At 41.1% G+C, this 16,694-nt stretch overlaps 1 protein-coding gene across 1 annotated transcript; it reads left to right on the forward strand.

Moving 5' to 3' along the window:
• Positions 1-5,663: 5,663 nt before the first annotated feature.
• On the forward strand, positions 5,664-16,268 carry LOC114449357 (myosin-7-like). Its single transcript, XM_028426950.1, has 39 exons — positions 5,664-5,731; positions 5,960-6,020; positions 6,261-6,468; positions 7,101-7,244; positions 7,361-7,517; positions 7,592-7,619; positions 7,727-7,832; positions 8,019-8,111; positions 8,223-8,286; positions 8,385-8,483; positions 8,628-8,731; positions 8,814-8,952; positions 9,024-9,142; positions 9,277-9,426; positions 9,524-9,694; positions 9,778-10,087; positions 10,165-10,244; positions 10,333-10,538; positions 10,640-10,763; positions 10,850-10,986; positions 11,076-11,331; positions 11,424-11,666; positions 11,738-11,914; positions 11,989-12,134; positions 12,219-12,309; positions 12,387-12,776; positions 12,869-12,995; positions 13,075-13,193; positions 13,266-13,462; positions 13,544-13,727; positions 13,847-14,012; positions 14,082-14,206; positions 14,338-14,646; positions 14,709-14,912; positions 14,992-15,288; positions 15,379-15,483; positions 15,576-15,671; positions 15,761-15,895; positions 16,153-16,268. Exons 3-39 carry the CDS (start codon positions 6,268-6,270, stop codon positions 16,171-16,173), a joined length of 5,820 nt encoding a protein of 1,939 aa, XP_028282751.1. The 5' UTR covers positions 5,664-5,731; positions 5,960-6,020; positions 6,261-6,267; the 3' UTR covers positions 16,174-16,268.
• The last annotated feature ends 426 nt before the right edge of the window (positions 16,269-16,694 follow it).

Genomic DNA, 16,694 nt, shown 5'->3' on the forward strand with positions numbered 1-16,694 from the left:
TTTTGTTCCCTTTCTTTGTGTTTCCTGAGGTGCACTGAGGAGGCCGCTGGGGCTGGGCAGACGCATATGCATCTAATCTCTTAATTCCGGCTGCTCTTTAGGACCTTTCAGTGACTCCTTGCAAGTTCTTCAGTTTACCTCAGCAGTAGTGTTTGCCTTGTAAGCCCTTTTTGTAACTATTGAAAGTTTTGCCTTGAAATGGAGCTCTTTTACTCTCTCTCTCTCTCTCCCTTTACTATCGCTCTAGTTAGCTGATTATTGGAAGCACATTCTCCTCTTATCAGTGACTATGTCCTTGCTCATGCAGCCAAACATATTCGAGCATCATATTTAAAACTTGTCCTCTCTGCTGTCAGAGTTCTTTTCATATCCAAACCTCAGCCCTCCTTCTTCCCCAGACACCACCAGTTAGAAGCCCAGGCCAGGCCAGCTTCTGATCCTCCCCTTCACCCAGCTCATTGTAAATCTCTTTCATCATCTTCATCTCCCTATCTTCTCGCTTCTCAGATGATGTCACTTCGGGGTCTAAATGCAAAAACACATTTGTATTTAATCAAATATATCTTTTGGATCCTCTATGAAACCCACCACCCGACACCATGTCTGGCAAAAAGCATTTCAGCAGAAACGCCTCATAACCACTGTCAAGCACGGTGGGGGAGGGTGATGATTGGAGCTTGTTTTGTAGCCACGGGACCTTTCAGTCATTGAGTGGTCCATGAACTCCTCGGTTTACCAGAGTATTCTAGGGGAAAATGTGACTGTGTGTGACAGTTGAAGCTTGGTGGGAATTGACATACAACAACACAATGACCCAAAGCGGAAAATCTACATCAGAACGGCTGAATAAAAGAATCAAGGTTTTGGAATGGACTAGTCAAAGTACAGACCTCAACACAATGGCTGTCATAAGACAATGCCCAAAAAGCCATTACAACAAGTTAGATCTACAAGTTACTGAATCATGGGAGGCACTTAGTATTGAACTTATGTATTGAACACATGTTTTTTGTTTTATTTTGGCTTCATTTTTGCTAAATAAATAATGGCATGGTGAAAAAACGTAGTTTTTTTTTTATCTACGATTGTATTTGCTTAAGACCCAGTACACATCACATGAAGTCCTGAAAAGTCTTGAGTGACCATGGACAGAAAACACTGCCACTTTGTGGATAACTTGATATTGCAATTAGATGCAACAGATGGGGGGAGGGACGTAGGGAGTACATCAGATCCCTTATTCCCTGCTGTAAAATATGTTAGGAGCAGTTTGTGCTGTCTGAAAATGTACCACAGTGTTTAACAAATTAAAAATGAGAAATACGTTTTGTGCCCAGTGATCTATCAAAGTCTAATATGATAATGTTATACGTGTTGATAAAGATTCTCAGTCATCCAGGTCATAATAATAGTCGTATCAGAGAGTGTCAGGAGTATCAGAGAAACTCCGCAGGATCTTCAACAACCATGACATCCTGGTCCATTTCAAACCGATGACAACACTGAGACAGAGACTGGTTCACCCGAAGGACAAGATTCCCAGGGAGAAACAGCAATGTGATATATGCAGCCCAGTGCAGTGAGGAATGCTCTGATCTGTACATTGGAGAAACTAAACAACCACTCCATAGAAAAATGGCTCGGCACAGGAGAGCCACCTCCTCAGGACAAGACTCAGCTGTTCACCTCCACCTCAAAGACAAAGGACACTCCTTTGAGGACAACAATGTTCACATCCTAGACAGAGAGCCACATATAAACCATGTTTCCCCACCAAACAGAACTGATGAAGCTGCTTGGATGAGCAGCGAAACGTCTCCAAGAAAACTCTACAAGTCCAGACGCCTTGCTTCAATCTTCTCTATGTATTATAATGTGATACGATACCCACTATGTATAATAACAGCTCATTGTGATGGGGCACAAACTTATTTCCTCTCACATTTGTACTGATTTATACTTAAGCATAATGCAAAAAACTGCATAGATTCTCTCTGATCACTCATCATACATAGCAATTATGAGAACCTTTGAGTGAACCAGAACACACTGCAGAGCTATACATTGTGAAATGTCAGTTACACAGTGGCCGTTCTCTAAAGCTAAACCTGCTTTGACCTATTCATGTCCTTTTTATGACTGTGACTATCATTTACCAAATAAACCACGGCTGTATTGAAAATGACCCAAAACTAGTAAATGAGGCCATAAACTAATCAGAAATATGTTAGATAACAGGTCTCGAGGAAACAGAATTTTCTCATGGACTTCTATTTTTATTTTGCAGTCAGTGATGCTGCCACCTGCTGGCCAATAGAAAGAATACAAGTTCAAGAAGCTTCCACATTAGGATCATTTTTCAGGCTTAGAGACTATTTCTATAAAAGCCTATGTTTATCAACATAATGTGTACATCCACTAAATTTAGAATAACATTAGAATGCACTTGATCCTGATCACCTGATGATGATGTGTCTCCTTTCAGCTGTTTCCTGGCCTCCAACAGCTCCTGATAAAAATATCTCCTTTGTCCAGACTGTGATAATCACATTTGAATACTGAATTTAACAAATTATACTATCAATGGTAGCATTGTGACTATTTATTATTTTGGACAATATGCAGTGTACTGTGTGAGTTTATCTCTTTGTGTCTTTTTATGTCTGGTTTCTGTTTCGTCATTCATGATTTCATTTATTATCAATTAGCAGGTTGCAGTAGCAGGTACTCACCCCTCCCTGTGCTCCAGATCTATTACAGGGACTGGTATCTGTGTGGCGTCCATGCAGTCAGAGGAACTGCCAGCTGTAGGATCTTGCCTCTAATCCTCCATAAACATTGACTGACAACACAAACAGCTGCCTGTCTAAACTTCTCTGTCCTGTCGTACTGCTGAAATGGTTCCAAAGCAGAGAGCCAGAGAGGAAGGACACGGATGGACATGTGGAAACCTCATGTTCAATCCTATCAGAAGAAAACAAGATGTGTGTTTTTTTTAACTCTATACTAATCAGACAGTGTTTACTGACTGTACTTAAAAAAAAATCAGAGCTGAATAGTGCATGGGGACAACACACATCCAAAATACCAGACAGAGAATATACAGTTCAGGTTGTTTGCCAAGTTGTGGTTATTTTTTGCTCTATGAGTAAGTCTGCCCTGCATGGCTCAAATCAGCAGTTGTAAAAATGAGCCTTTATCTCCTGTGCTGCTATCAGAACATGCCACTGATAGTGTGGCTAGTAAACAGGTTCAAACACAGTTTGTGTTGTCTGGGGCAGGAAGAGGGGTCATTTAAGGTAACAAACAAAAGCTCTATTAATATCCATCACACCCAGAGTATTAATAAGGTGCTTAATTCCTAAATGATGAGGGAACAATGGTGGGCATAGCTTTCTATAGATGACTCTTAGTGTAATTAGTAGCCGCACAGATTTCTTTAGGTATATACTTATATTAAAACATGTTGACAGAACAATGTTTGAGAGCCTTATAGGCCCCACAGGACTCTTGACCCCACCCTGTTGCATGTATATGCCATTACTGCATATTATTACCAATGTGTCTCTGCAGTAGTTTGTCCTTTTAACTTTCCCTCACTCTCTTTGTACCTGTTTTAGACTTCTGCGTGATCTGCAGTTACTAAAACAAACATTTATTAATATGTATCTGAATAAAATGGATATATAATGGCTCGATCATACTACAAAGAGGGGTTCATACCAAACAGGATGTACTTCTTTCACTCTGTAAATTAAGACTAAAACCCTGATGTTTGATTGGTGCACATAGGTCTGTTGCACCACCTGAAGTGCAGACTGCATTTTATCTGGTTTGGGCCATTTTATTGTCAGCCTTCTTATATTACATGTATTGTTTATTTCTTTAGATTTTAAGGTTAAATGTTGCTACTGAAAAGTAAACATAAGCTGTTAACTAGCTGATCCTAACAGCTTTTCTATAAATTCTCAATGACCACCCAACACCATGCAAAATGCACCACTATGCACTTATGCCCATATAAAAGATATTTTGTTTAGTTAGTTGAACCAAATGCCTTACAAATCTCTACAATTCCATACTTAGTATAATCAGCACCTAATGTCAAGTGAAAGACCTGAATCCTGAACCTCCCCCAACCTGGTGTAGTGAACATGAATGTTGAAGCAGGCATTGTACTCAAGTGTTACTGTTCTGCTCTTCGACAGCTGCTGTGATGAGTATCTGGTTGGAGACAAAATCACATTTTCATCATTCAGTCTGCACATACTTTGGAGTCTGTCCACCATTGTCAGCTGTATTTCATCCATCCTTGGGGATTTATTCAGGAGGTCATAAGAGCCTATAGAGAACTGTCAGCAGTAGTTGCTGACAGGATGCCAACCACATGTAGCTCTACCAGCCTGAAGTGTATACATTAAACCTGAGCAAGGCAGGGCAAAAAAAATGCTGTGATGAAAGAAGTGTTAATTAAAGATATCTACCGACCCTTTGCTCAACTGTCATTAAGTGCAAAGTGATGCCTGGTTACAGCGACAATATCACAGCTAAGGCAGAAAGAAAGCAACTCTACAAATATTGATTGAATTCGTTTGTTAACACTAAGGGTATAGGAAAGCTGTAGATCTTGCCTTGGCTCAGTCAATTGCTCCTACATTGCTGTAGGTTTGAGTTTCTTCAGGAGTTGCTAACTCACCACCATCATAATGTGATCTTACCAGACAGTAACCTCTTACCTCTGGTGGTATTTACTTGAGCAGGATGTTAGGGAGGACGGGCCATGGTCTTCTCTGACTTTTCTTGTTGTGACTACATGAAGGAATCTTGATGGTCAGAAGACGCTGACAGATTACAACAGCAGCTGCAATCTGTTTGGAAGAACAAAAGACATTTCATGTAACTGCTAATGTACTCATGAGAGTTAAGAGCCTGGTGGTCTTGGCAACCTTTGTTTTTGTACTTAGATACTACACAAAAGGGCATTGTGTGAGGAGCACACTAGCAGATGCAGCATCTTTGCATCAAGTTCAAACAGTACTGAGTGTAAATAACCTGCATTTGGGAAACAGAAATCTGCTCCCAAAACAGAGTCAGGGGTAAATTAAGTCCGGAACCAGACTCTACAACATTACCATCAAAATGTGTGGAGTTAGATGGATTGACTTATCACAACTTATAATAATATAAGCACTTTTTTCTTAATTTATGAATGCGGTGGCAATGTTATACACTGCCTCTTTGCTCCTCTTCACTGGCAATAAAAGAAATCTGGTTACTATCCATTAATAGGCCTCACTTGGAAAAATAATTCAGCACAAGAGACGACAGGGAAAAAACAAGTGTGGCTGAGGCAGAGATAGAGAGGCTATGCTTGCGTGAGTCACAAGCAAGTTATGCTGGAGAAAGTTCCTGGCACAGCTCCCAAAAAATCACATTATTTGGGCATGAGTGACAAACAGGCAGAGAGAGCAGCCAGGCATCCTCAGAGCCATAGAGAGCTGTCATGTCAAGTGATAGAAATATTGGCAATTACCACAGTGAGTGTGTGTGTGAGAGGAAAAGTGGTATGTGTGGGAGTAGTGTACCTGGTCATGTGTGTGTGTATACGTGTGTATTAGATAGCAGGTCAGGGTGGTGCCCTTGGCCTTGTAAGGCAGGGTTATCTGGGGTTATATATTCATCCCTGCCTTCCCTGTAGGTCTAGCAGCTGCTTCCTCTTCACCTGGCCTCTGTAAGTCTGGACAATTAGTTGTAGTTTCTATTCATGCTATTAATCATACTTTATTTTTCCACTTGAAGCTAAGATGTTATCTAAAAACATGGCTAAAACAGATGTGAGATTCTGCACTTGTTGCTAAATTTCATTAGCATTCAGTGGACATCCTGTAATAACAATTTTCATAGAACAACAAATTAAATGTATTCATGTGAATTTGCTAATTTTTGGTTGCCACTACAGGTGGATCACACATATATACTCTGAAGTCTGAGACAACCTTTCATCCGAGTTGAACCTACTGGTAAATTCCCTTTTTTAAATGATACTATACCAGTTAATATTATAGAGATGCATTCTAAAGTCATATGGCTATCTTCTCATTAATGCATGTAAGCCCTGATATACTGCATTCTTCAAAAGAAGAAGTAAATGGTGGAGTTTCCAAATTCATAGGAAGTAAAGAACAAATTTTTAAGTAAGTATTAGGATGAGGTATCAGAGAACAAGTAAAGCTGTAATTGTGTCTGTGTATGTACATTAGTGCAGCCATGGGGGACGCCGAGATGTCTGTGTTTGGGACGGCTGCCCCGTACCTGAGGAAGTCAGACAGGGAGCGTATGGAGGCCTCCACACGTCCCTTTGACATTAAGAAGGAATGCTTTGTCCCGGATCCAGTTGAAGAGTTTGTGAAGGCAACCATCACCAGCCGAGATGGAGACAAGGTCACAGTGGACACTCAGAATGGGAAGGTCAGTCTTTACATTAAGTATGTATAGACATCACATATTGTATTTTTACCATAGTTACATACTAAAGCTTAACCTTAGCATGTCTACAAGATTCCTGAATACACACACAGTGTAAATATGTGTCTAAATGGACTAACTAAAATAACCAATTTGTAAAGTAAATGTAACATCTGCCTCACCCACATGCATGTCCTACTCCACTAATCTTAAGCCAAAGAAAACCCATTTGGTCATTTAGCTTGTCATCAGGTTGTGTCAGAGCTGCACAGAAATCAAATCCGATGCATGAGTGCATGTCTGGGAGGAAGTGTTAATCTGAGTGTAAATCTATGAGTGATTTAAAGCATCCATCCTTGAGTGAGTGTGAATAGGAGTTCAAATGGGAGCCTGCATACTCCTGCAATTTAAGTGTCTCCAGTCACCACACTAAGCAGCTGAGTGATGAAAACAAGGCATTGCTGCCATCTGACAATAACAATGTGTAGCATGCTTTGGAACATCCCACAAGCAATGTTGACAATAATAGGGTAGCACAAGCAGGTAACACAGACAGCAAACTTGTTTGATTTACTGAGCAACACTGATACTGTACCTGTTCACTTAAACACTGAATGAAGTTATTTTCCTTCCAGACTGTCACTGTCAAAGACTCTCAGATTCTGCAACAGAATCCTCCCAAGTTTGACAAGATTGAAGATATGGCCATGCTGACCTTCCTCCATGAACCGGCTGTGCTGTTTAACCTCAAAGAGCGTTACGCAGCATGGATGATCTATGTGGGTAGCAAAAATATTGCGCAACTGAACTCCATGCTACAGTTGATCAATAAAAACAAGGTTCACGGAAGTCTAGACTGATACCAAAATAGTGATGAGTTTCTTTGTGTTTTCAGACCTACTCTGGACTGTTCTGTGTGACTGTCAACCCCTACAAGTGGCTGCCAGTCTACAACCAGGAGGTGGTTGTTGCCTATAGAGGAAAGAAGAGGAGTGAAGCTCCTCCTCATATCTTCTCTATCTCTGACAATGCCTACCAGTACATGCTGGCAGGTACAAACTAATAAGATTGCCTCAGTTTTGGATAAGTTTTGTTACATGTATTGACAAAGCTTTTGTTTTGGCAGACCGTGAAAACCAGTCAATTCTGATCACGTATGTAATAACTTATTCTGTATGACACTACATGCTCTGCAATACAATTTCAATCTACGATATGCTACAGGTGCTGTATGTGTTTATCTGTGACTTTGTAATTACAGTGGAGAATCTGGTGCAGGAAAAACTGTCAACACAAAAAGAGTCATCCAGTATTTTGCAAGTATTGCAGCTGGAAGTGTTAAGAAAGACCAAAGTGCCAAGGACAAGGTAAACCTATACCTGTGAAAAGCCAAACTTACAAATTTCTTTCCGGACATTCACTTTCAATGACAATTGTGCAACCCAATTTGTCTGACAGGAGAAACTTGAATAAAATACCACTTGATTCCACCAGAGGCTACTAAAGATTCTTTGAGTAGTTTTACATCTAACACAATACTCTCTCTGTGACAGGGCACCCTGGAGGATCAAATCATCCAGGCTAATCCTGCACTGGAGGCCTTTGGTAATGCCAAGACAATCAGGAATGACAACTCATCCAGATTTGTAAGTATTTGTGTGACGGAATTGTGAATAATATGCGGTTTATTTTAATGGAAACCCAGTCAGTAGCTGACATAACAGTGTTTTTATTAAAATGAACTTTTTTATTTTTAGGGCAAATTCATCCGAATTCATTTTGATACCAGGGGAAAATTAGCCTCTGCTGACATTGAAACATGTAAGAACAAATGTTAAAAAAAACAAACAAAACATTGTATAACTGTAATGTGAGTACATTTTAACTCACAGCAATATGATCTCTCGACTATTTGTCAGACCTTCTGGAGAAGTCTCGGGTGATCTTCCAGCTCAGGGCTGAAAGAGATTACCACATTTTCTACCAAATTCTGTCTAACAAGAAGCCTGAAATCCTGGGTAGGTAAAGTTCATCAACTCTTCTTTAAAAATGTGACAGATAAGACATTCATTGCCTTATCTCTCACATTTTCAATCTCTCTCAGTCAGTCATTGGCTTGTTATTGTAGTGTGTCCAACTGTCTCGTTGTCTGTGTCTCCCAGAGATGCTGCTGATCACAAATAATCCCTATGACTACGCCTTTATCTCCCAGGGGGAGACCCAAGTGGCCTCCATTGATGATGCAGAAGAACTGATGGCAACAGATGTCAGACCTTGTTGTAGTGTTCAAAATGTCACCTCAAAGTAATTATTGAGATGTTGAGATGTTTTCATATGTTTGTCCACAGAGTGCTTTTGATGTGCTGGGTTTTACTCAAGAAGAAAAGAACTCTGTCTACAAGTTGACTGGTGCCATCATGCACCACGGCAACATGAAATTCAAGCAGAAGCAGCGAGAGGAGCAGGCAGAGGCTGATGGCACTGAAGGTGAAGTATGGCTCTGTTTGTCAGGTTGTATCAGAATAAGCCATCTCAGAGGTTTCCTTTTCTTTCCTCAGATGCTGACAAAGTAGCTTATCTTATGGGCCTGAACTCTGCTGACCTCATCAAAGGTCTCTGTCACCCAAGAGTCAAAGTAGGGAACGAGTGGGTCACCAAGGGACAGAATGTTGCCCAGGTCAGAAAAAGTTCAAGACATAGCATTCGGTAGCCGACAAAGGAGCGAGTTATTAGTTTAATTTTACAGAGGCTGTATGGTCGTATTCCAAGAGAGCCCACCACTTATATACTGCTTTACTGCCCATTCCACAGGTGAACTATGCTGTTGGAGCTCTATCCAAAGCTGTTTATGAAAAGATGTTCCTGTGGATGGTAATAAGAATCAACCAGTCCCTGGAGACCAAACAGCCTCGCCAGTACTTCATTGGTGTGCTGGACATTGCTGGCTTTGAGATCTTTGATGTAAGAGAGATTTTATTAAGATACGGTACATTAAAACAGGACTCTTTCAGAATAACAGGGCTGGGCAGATATACTGATACATTTCACTTCTTCACAGTTCAACACCTTTGAGCAGCTCTGCATCAACTTCACCAATGAGAAACTGCAACAGTTTTTCAACCACCACATGTTTGTGCTGGAGCAGGAAGAGTACAAGAAAGAGGGCATTGAATGGACTTTCATTGATTTTGGCATGGACCTGCAGGCCTGCATTGATCTCATTGAAAAGGTGAGAAACTAAGTCATGTCTGAACCAAAGAAAATGTATAAAACATATTATATTCCTAGGATCTCTCATATTTGCCCCCTCAGCCCATGGGTATCATGTCCATCCTTGAAGAGGAGTGCATGTTTCCCAAAGCCAGTGACTCCACCTTTAAAGCTAAGCTTTATGACAACCACCTGGGAAAGTCCGCAAACTTCCAGAAGCCCAGAGTTGTCAAAGGAAAAGCAGAGGCCCATTTTGCCCTGGTCCACTATGCTGGAACTGTTGATTATAATATCAACAACTGGCTGGTGAAAAACAAGGATCCTCTAAATGAGACCGTCGTGGCACTGTACCAGAAGTCTAACCTCAAACTGCTTTCTACTCTCTTTGCAAATTATGCTGGAGCTGATTCAGGTACCACTACATTAAAATTGGAGTTAGAAATTGTAGTTTTTCTGGATAGTCCTAACAGAATTATTTCTTCACAATAGCCATGGCAGAAGGTGTTGAAGGAAAAAAAGAGAAGAAGAAGAAGGGATCATCATTTCAGACTGTGTCTGCACTGCATAGGGTATTGTATGAACTCTTCACCTTGCATTTTGAACATGCATGCTTTAAGAACTGGTTTACATAAATGTTTTTCCCTCATCCTATTAAAGGAGAACCTGAACAAGCTGATGACCAACTTGAGGTCCACTCACCCTCACTTTGTACGCTGCATCATCCCCAATGAGACCAAGACTCCTGGGGCCATGGAGAACCCTCTGGTGATGCACCAGCTGCGCTGTAACGGTGTGCTGGAAGGCATCAGGATCTGCAGAAAGGGCTTCCCCAACAGGATCCTCTATGGAGATTTCAAGCAGAGGTATTAATGATCTAAGTTAGCTAATAATCAAAATGCATAATTCTAAAGAAATAATTAACAATCAGGATTTGAATATTAAGATAGAACTTGTTATTCTCCAGATATCGTATCTTGAATCCTGCTGCTATCCCCGAAGGCCAGTTCATTGACAGCAGAAAAGGTGCTGAGAAACTTCTTGGGTCACTGGATATTGATCACAATCAATACAAGTTTGGACATACCAAGGTATTATTTGAAGTTTCAGAAGTGATACATAATACCAGCATATGATGAAGAAGGTTGCAAAAAGGTAAATCCTTTGCTGCTGTTAGGTGTTCTTCAAAGCTGGATTGCTGGGTCTGCTTGAGGAGATGAGAGACGAGCGCCTCTCTAAAATCATTACTGCTATTCAAGCCAGATCTCGTGGTCTTCTGTCCCGCGTTGAGTATCAGAAAATGGTGGAACGCAGGTACCTTTATTTTAATGTGATGATGTTCATTAAACAGTTTTTTGCACTTTTGTTTTAACTAAAACCTTCAATTCAAAAACATCTTCTAGAGAGGCTTTATTAGTGATCCAGTGGAACATTCGTGCCTTCATGGGGGTCAAGAATTGGCCCTGGATGAAGCTTTACTTCAAGATAAAACCTCTGCTGAGATCTGCTGAGTCAGAAAAGGAGATGGCCAACTTGAAGGAAGAATTCCTGAAGCTAAAAGAAGCCTTTGAAAAGTCTGAGGCTCGAAGAAAGGAGCTAGAAGAAAAAATGGTCTCACTTCTCCAAGAGAAGAATGACCTGCAGCTCCAAGTGCAAGCTGTATGTTTCTTACATAATTAAATTGATATCAACTTTTATTTTCATACATGTATGATGACATACATGTATGTGCTTTTGATGTTCAATGACAGGAACAAGATAATCTCTGTGATGCCGAGGAAAGATGTGAGGGGCTGATCAAGAGCAAGATTCAGCTGGAGGCCAAAATCAAAGAGCTGACAGAAAGACTGGAGGATGAAGAGGAGATGAATGCTGAACTGACTGCTAAGAAGAGGAAGCTGGAGGATGAGTGCTCTGAGCTGAAGAAGGACATTGATGACTTAGAGTTAACTCTGGCTAAAGTGGAGAAAGAGAAGCATGCCACTGAGAACAAGGTATGACACACACTTACTGTTGCATGAACTCTATTCAGACTTCATATTGACACATTCTGTTCTGGACATAGGTAAAGAACCTGACTGAGGAGATGGCTGCTTTGGATGAAATCATTGCCAAGTTGACCAAGGAAAAGAAAGCCTTACAGGAAGCTCATCAGCAAACACTGGATGACCTGCAGAGTGAAGAAGACAAAGTCAACACTCTGACCAAGGCCAAGACTAAGCTGGAACAGCAAGTGGATGATGTAAGACTTTGAAGAAATAAGTAGAATTGTGAAAGAATTGTGAACCCTAATGAGTTATTTTTTGCTGCTCACAGCTTGAAGGGTCACTGGAGCAAGAAAAGAAAGTACGAATGGATCTTGAGAGAGCAAAGAGGAAGCTTGAAGGAGACCTTAAGTTAGCTCAAGAAAGTATCATGGATCTGGAAAATGACAAGCAGCAACTCGAAGAGAGGCTGAAAAAGTAATATGACAAGTGCCTTTTTACCAGTGCAAATATATTTTAAACTAGCCAGCAGCTTGTATGATTGATGCTCTTTATCCACAGGAAAGATTTTGAAATCAATCAACTGAATGGAAAGATAGAAGATGAACAGGCAATGAGCGCCCAGCTCCAGAAGAAACTGAAGGAGCTGCAGGTAATCTTACATAAGATGAAGAGGAACACAAACTTGTGTGGGGATGTGATTTTCAGCTAACTTTGATTTTGGTCTAGGCCCGCATTGAGGAGCTGGAAGAAGAGCTTGAAGCAGAGAGAGCTGCGCGAGCCAAGGTGGAGAAGCAGAGAGCAGACCTGTCCAGAGAGCTGGAGGAGATCAGTGAGAGGCTGGAGGAGGCTGGAGGAGCCACAGCTGCCCAGATTGAGATGAACAAGAAGAGGGAGGCTGAGTTCCAGAAACTCCGCAGAGACCTTGAAGAGGCCACTCTGCAGCATGAAGCCACTGCTGCCACACTCAGGAAGAAACAAGCTGACAGTGTTGCTGACCTGGGAGAGCAGATAGACAATCTGCAGAGAGTCAAGCAGAAACTGGAGAAGGAGAAGAGTGAGCTCAGACTGGAGCTGGATGATGTGGTCTCCAACATGGAACATATTGCCAAGGTTAAGGTATGACAGTCCAGAATGATGACAAAGCATAAGACAAAGCATAGCAGACAAAGGAAATCGATGCATGAAAAATATATATGTTTATTTTGAAGACTACCTCGGAGAAGACCTGCAGAACTTTGGAGGATCAAATGAATGAATACAGGAACAGGTGTGATGAACAGCAAAGAACCCTTAATGACTTCACTACCCAGAAAGCCAAGCTTCAAGCTGAAAATGGTTAGCTTTACGTAACCATCCAACCTACACGTTTCATGTAAAATGATGTAATTTTAAAGCCTCACCTTTGCCAATTTAGATGAGCTTTCAAGACAGATGGAGGAGAAAGAATCTCTTATTTCTCAGCTAACAAGAGGAAAGAACTCCTATAACCAACAGCTTGAAGATCTAAAAAGACAGCTAGAGGAGGAAATAAAGGTAATAAAGTGTTAATTAACTAAAAAAGTGATTTTTCCAAAAGAATTGTAAACATTAACTATATTTATTCAGGCCAAGAATGCATTAGCCCATGCAGTGCAGTCTGCTCGTCATGACTGTGACCTGCTCAGAGAGCAGTATGAGGAGGAGCAGGAGGCCAAGGCTGAACTGCAGCGCAGCATGTCCAAGGCCAACTCTGAGGTAGCTCAGTGGAGAACCAAGTACGAAACTGATGCTATCCAGAGGACTGAGGAACTGGAAGAGGCAAAGTGGGTAAAAAAATAATTTTGAACCCATCTCAGGAACCTTTTAAAGCCACTAACCATGAATAAATTTCTTTCACAATCCAGGAAGAAGCTGGCTCAGCGTCTGCAGGATGCTGAGGAGGCTGTTGAAGCAGTTAATGCTAAATGCTCCTCTCTGGAGAAGACCAAACACAGACTGCAGAATGAGATTGAAGATCTCATGGTGGATGTAGAGAGGTCAAACGCTGCCGCTGCTGCTCTGGACAAGAAGCAAAGAAACTTTGACAAAGTATGGTGCACCTTTTCATTCACTAATAAATCTGGAATGTCAGGGAAAACAACCTTTTTTAGGTTGTTATCAGTCATAAACTCAACATTAAATCATATTACTTGCTTCTCAATGTCTAGGTCCTGTCTGAGTGGAAGCAGAAATATGAGGAAAGTCAATGTGAGCTGGAGAGTTCTCAAAAGGAAGCCAGGTCTCTGAGCACTGAACTCTTCAAACTCAAAAACTCCTATGAAGAATCTCTTGATCACCTAGAGACTCTGAAAAGGGAGAACAAGAATCTGCAGGGTAATGTGTCACTAAAAGAATATACACAATGAATATATATTGTATTATATATATTTATTTCATACACAGAGGAAATTTCTGACCTCACTGAGCAACTTGGTGAGGGAGGAAAAACTATTCATGAGTTGGAAAAGATACGCAAGCAGCTGGAGCAAGAAAAGAGTGAGATTCAATCTGCCCTTGAAGAAGCAGAGGTATATATATATATATATATATATATATATATACATATATATAAAACATTGTTTCCATTAATTCATGTATGTAGTTATGTATTACTGAATAGTTGAATGTACACAGTGTTTCAAATTCCTGATGCTCATAGGGTTCCCTGGAGCATGAGGAGGGCAAGATTCTGAGAGCCCAGCTTGAGTTCAACCAGATTAAGGCAGAAATGGACCGTAAATTGTCTGAAAAAGATGAAGAGATGGAGCAGAGCAAGAGGAACCTGCAGAGGACGATCGAGACCCTGCAGAGCTCTCTTGAGGCTGAGACTCGCAGCAGGAATGAGGCCCTACGTTTGAAGAAGAAAATGGAAGGAGACCTCAATGAGATGGAGATCCAGCTTAGCCAGGCCAACAGACAGGCAGCTGAGGCCCAGAAACAGCTCAAGTCTGTTCATGCTCATCTGAAGGTAATAAATGGCAGTTATTTTCTATTTCATATGATAGCTTAATAACCAAAATAATTTTACAGGATGCTCAACTTCAACTTGATGATTCTCTGAGAGCCAATGATGACCTGAAGGAAAACATCGCTATTGTTGATAGACGCAACAACCTGCTTCAGGCTGAACTGGAGGAGCTGAGGGCTGCTGTGGAGCAAACTGAGAGAAGCCGCAAACTTGCTGAGCAAGAGCTGCTGGATGTTAGTGAGAGGGTGCAGCTACTGCACTCACAGGTAAGAGATGTTCATGTAAACACCCTGTCAAATGTTTGTTTCAACACAGAAAAACTGATACTATTTACATAAAACACAGAACACCAGCCTGATAAACCAGAAGAAGAAGCTGGAGGCCGATACATCCCAGCTTCAAACTGAAGTAGAGGATGCAGTGCAGGAATGCAGAAATGCTGAGGAGAAGGCCAAGAAGGCCATTACTGATGCTGCCATGATGGCAGAGGAGCTGAAGAAGGAGCAGGACACCAGCGCCCACCTGGAGCGTATGAAGAAGAACATGGAGCAAACCATCAAGGACCTGCAGCACCGTCTGGATGAAGCTGAACAGATCGCCATGAAGGGAGGCAAGAAGCAGGTGCAGAAGCTCGAGGCCAGGGTGAGTTTTTTTTATTTGTGATGTGGATTATTATTCTTCTTATTATTCTTGGACACAAGAGTTTGAGTAATGTATTATATCCCTGACCAGGTGAGGGAGCTCGAAAATGAAGTGGAGATAGAGCAGAGGAGGAGCAGTGAAACTGTAAAAGGAATCCGTAAATATGAGCGCCGTATCAAGGAACTTACCTATCAGGTTTGTGGCACTGGCACACGTTCCAACAATCTTCAGGTTGAAATTCTTTTAAAAAGAAATTACATTTGTAATTTTTACTGCTCTATCAACAGACTGAAGAGGATCGGAAGAATATTGCCCGACTCCAAGATCTGGTAGATAAGTTACAACTGAAAGTCAAAGCATACAAGAGATCTGCTGAGGAAGCTGTAAGTATAATGTGTCGAACCTTTAGATCTTCATGTCGCATCTTCCTCTGTCAATCTGTCATTATGTTTGTCTCATTCACTTCAAACAGGAAGAACAAGCTAATGTTCACCTTGGCAAGTTCCGCAAGATGCAGCATGAGCTGGAGGAGGCTGAAGAGAGAGCTGACATTGCTGAGTCCCAGGTCAACAAGCTGCGTGTCAAGAGCCGTGATCCTGGCTCCAAGGTTTGAAGCATGGACTCTGTAGTAAATGCACAGCGCTGGGACACATGCTACCCTCTGGTGGCTGCATTTAACGTTTATGCTGCTCTGCTGTACCTCTATTAGCACAAATGCTGTCTTTGCTATATCATATGCAGCACTTCAGTTTACTTTGGTTTGTACAGAAATAAATTGCTTTATTACACTAGAGCAATACTAATCTAAAGACTTAACAGCTGTTTCTCTTTTTCTTTCTTTTCCAATTTCCTCGCCTGCAACAGAAAGGGTTTGATGAGGAGTGAAGCTTTGGCGCCTGCAGAGAAACGTTTGTCTGGTGTGCACTGTAGATCCCCTCAACTATCACTATTCACAACCTGTAGTGCTAATAAAATCTCAAGAAGCTGTTGCACATTGCGTCTTTTTATGTCTGGCTGTTCATGGATTAGCAGGTTTATAGCAAAAGGGAGCTGTTTATAGTATATATGTGGTGAACAAACTGTCATACCTGCAGGCATACATAATAGAATGAGGATGCTACAAAAAAATACAAATTTGCTTTTGTTTTTCATTAAAAAGACCCAGTTTGTATTTATCCACAAAAATCAAATGATAGTGATGCTTATGCTTGCTTTCAAATGCCTTGTTTCAGTGATGCTAGCTTGCTTGCCAATGCAGAGGAATTGCTTGCCACCTGCCACCTGTGAACAATGCTTGATTGATTACTTTACTGTTATATGTTTTTAAAGCTATTTATATATATATTTCCCAGAGCTATTTGAAGATGACTTTTAATTCATTAATTAAAATAAAAACCCTACAGGTT

The sequence above is a fragment of the Parambassis ranga genome, chromosome 17 (genome assembly GCF_900634625.1).
Source record: "Parambassis ranga chromosome 17, fParRan2.1, whole genome shotgun sequence".
Lineage (NCBI taxonomy): Eukaryota > Metazoa > Chordata > Actinopteri > Ambassidae > Parambassis > Parambassis ranga.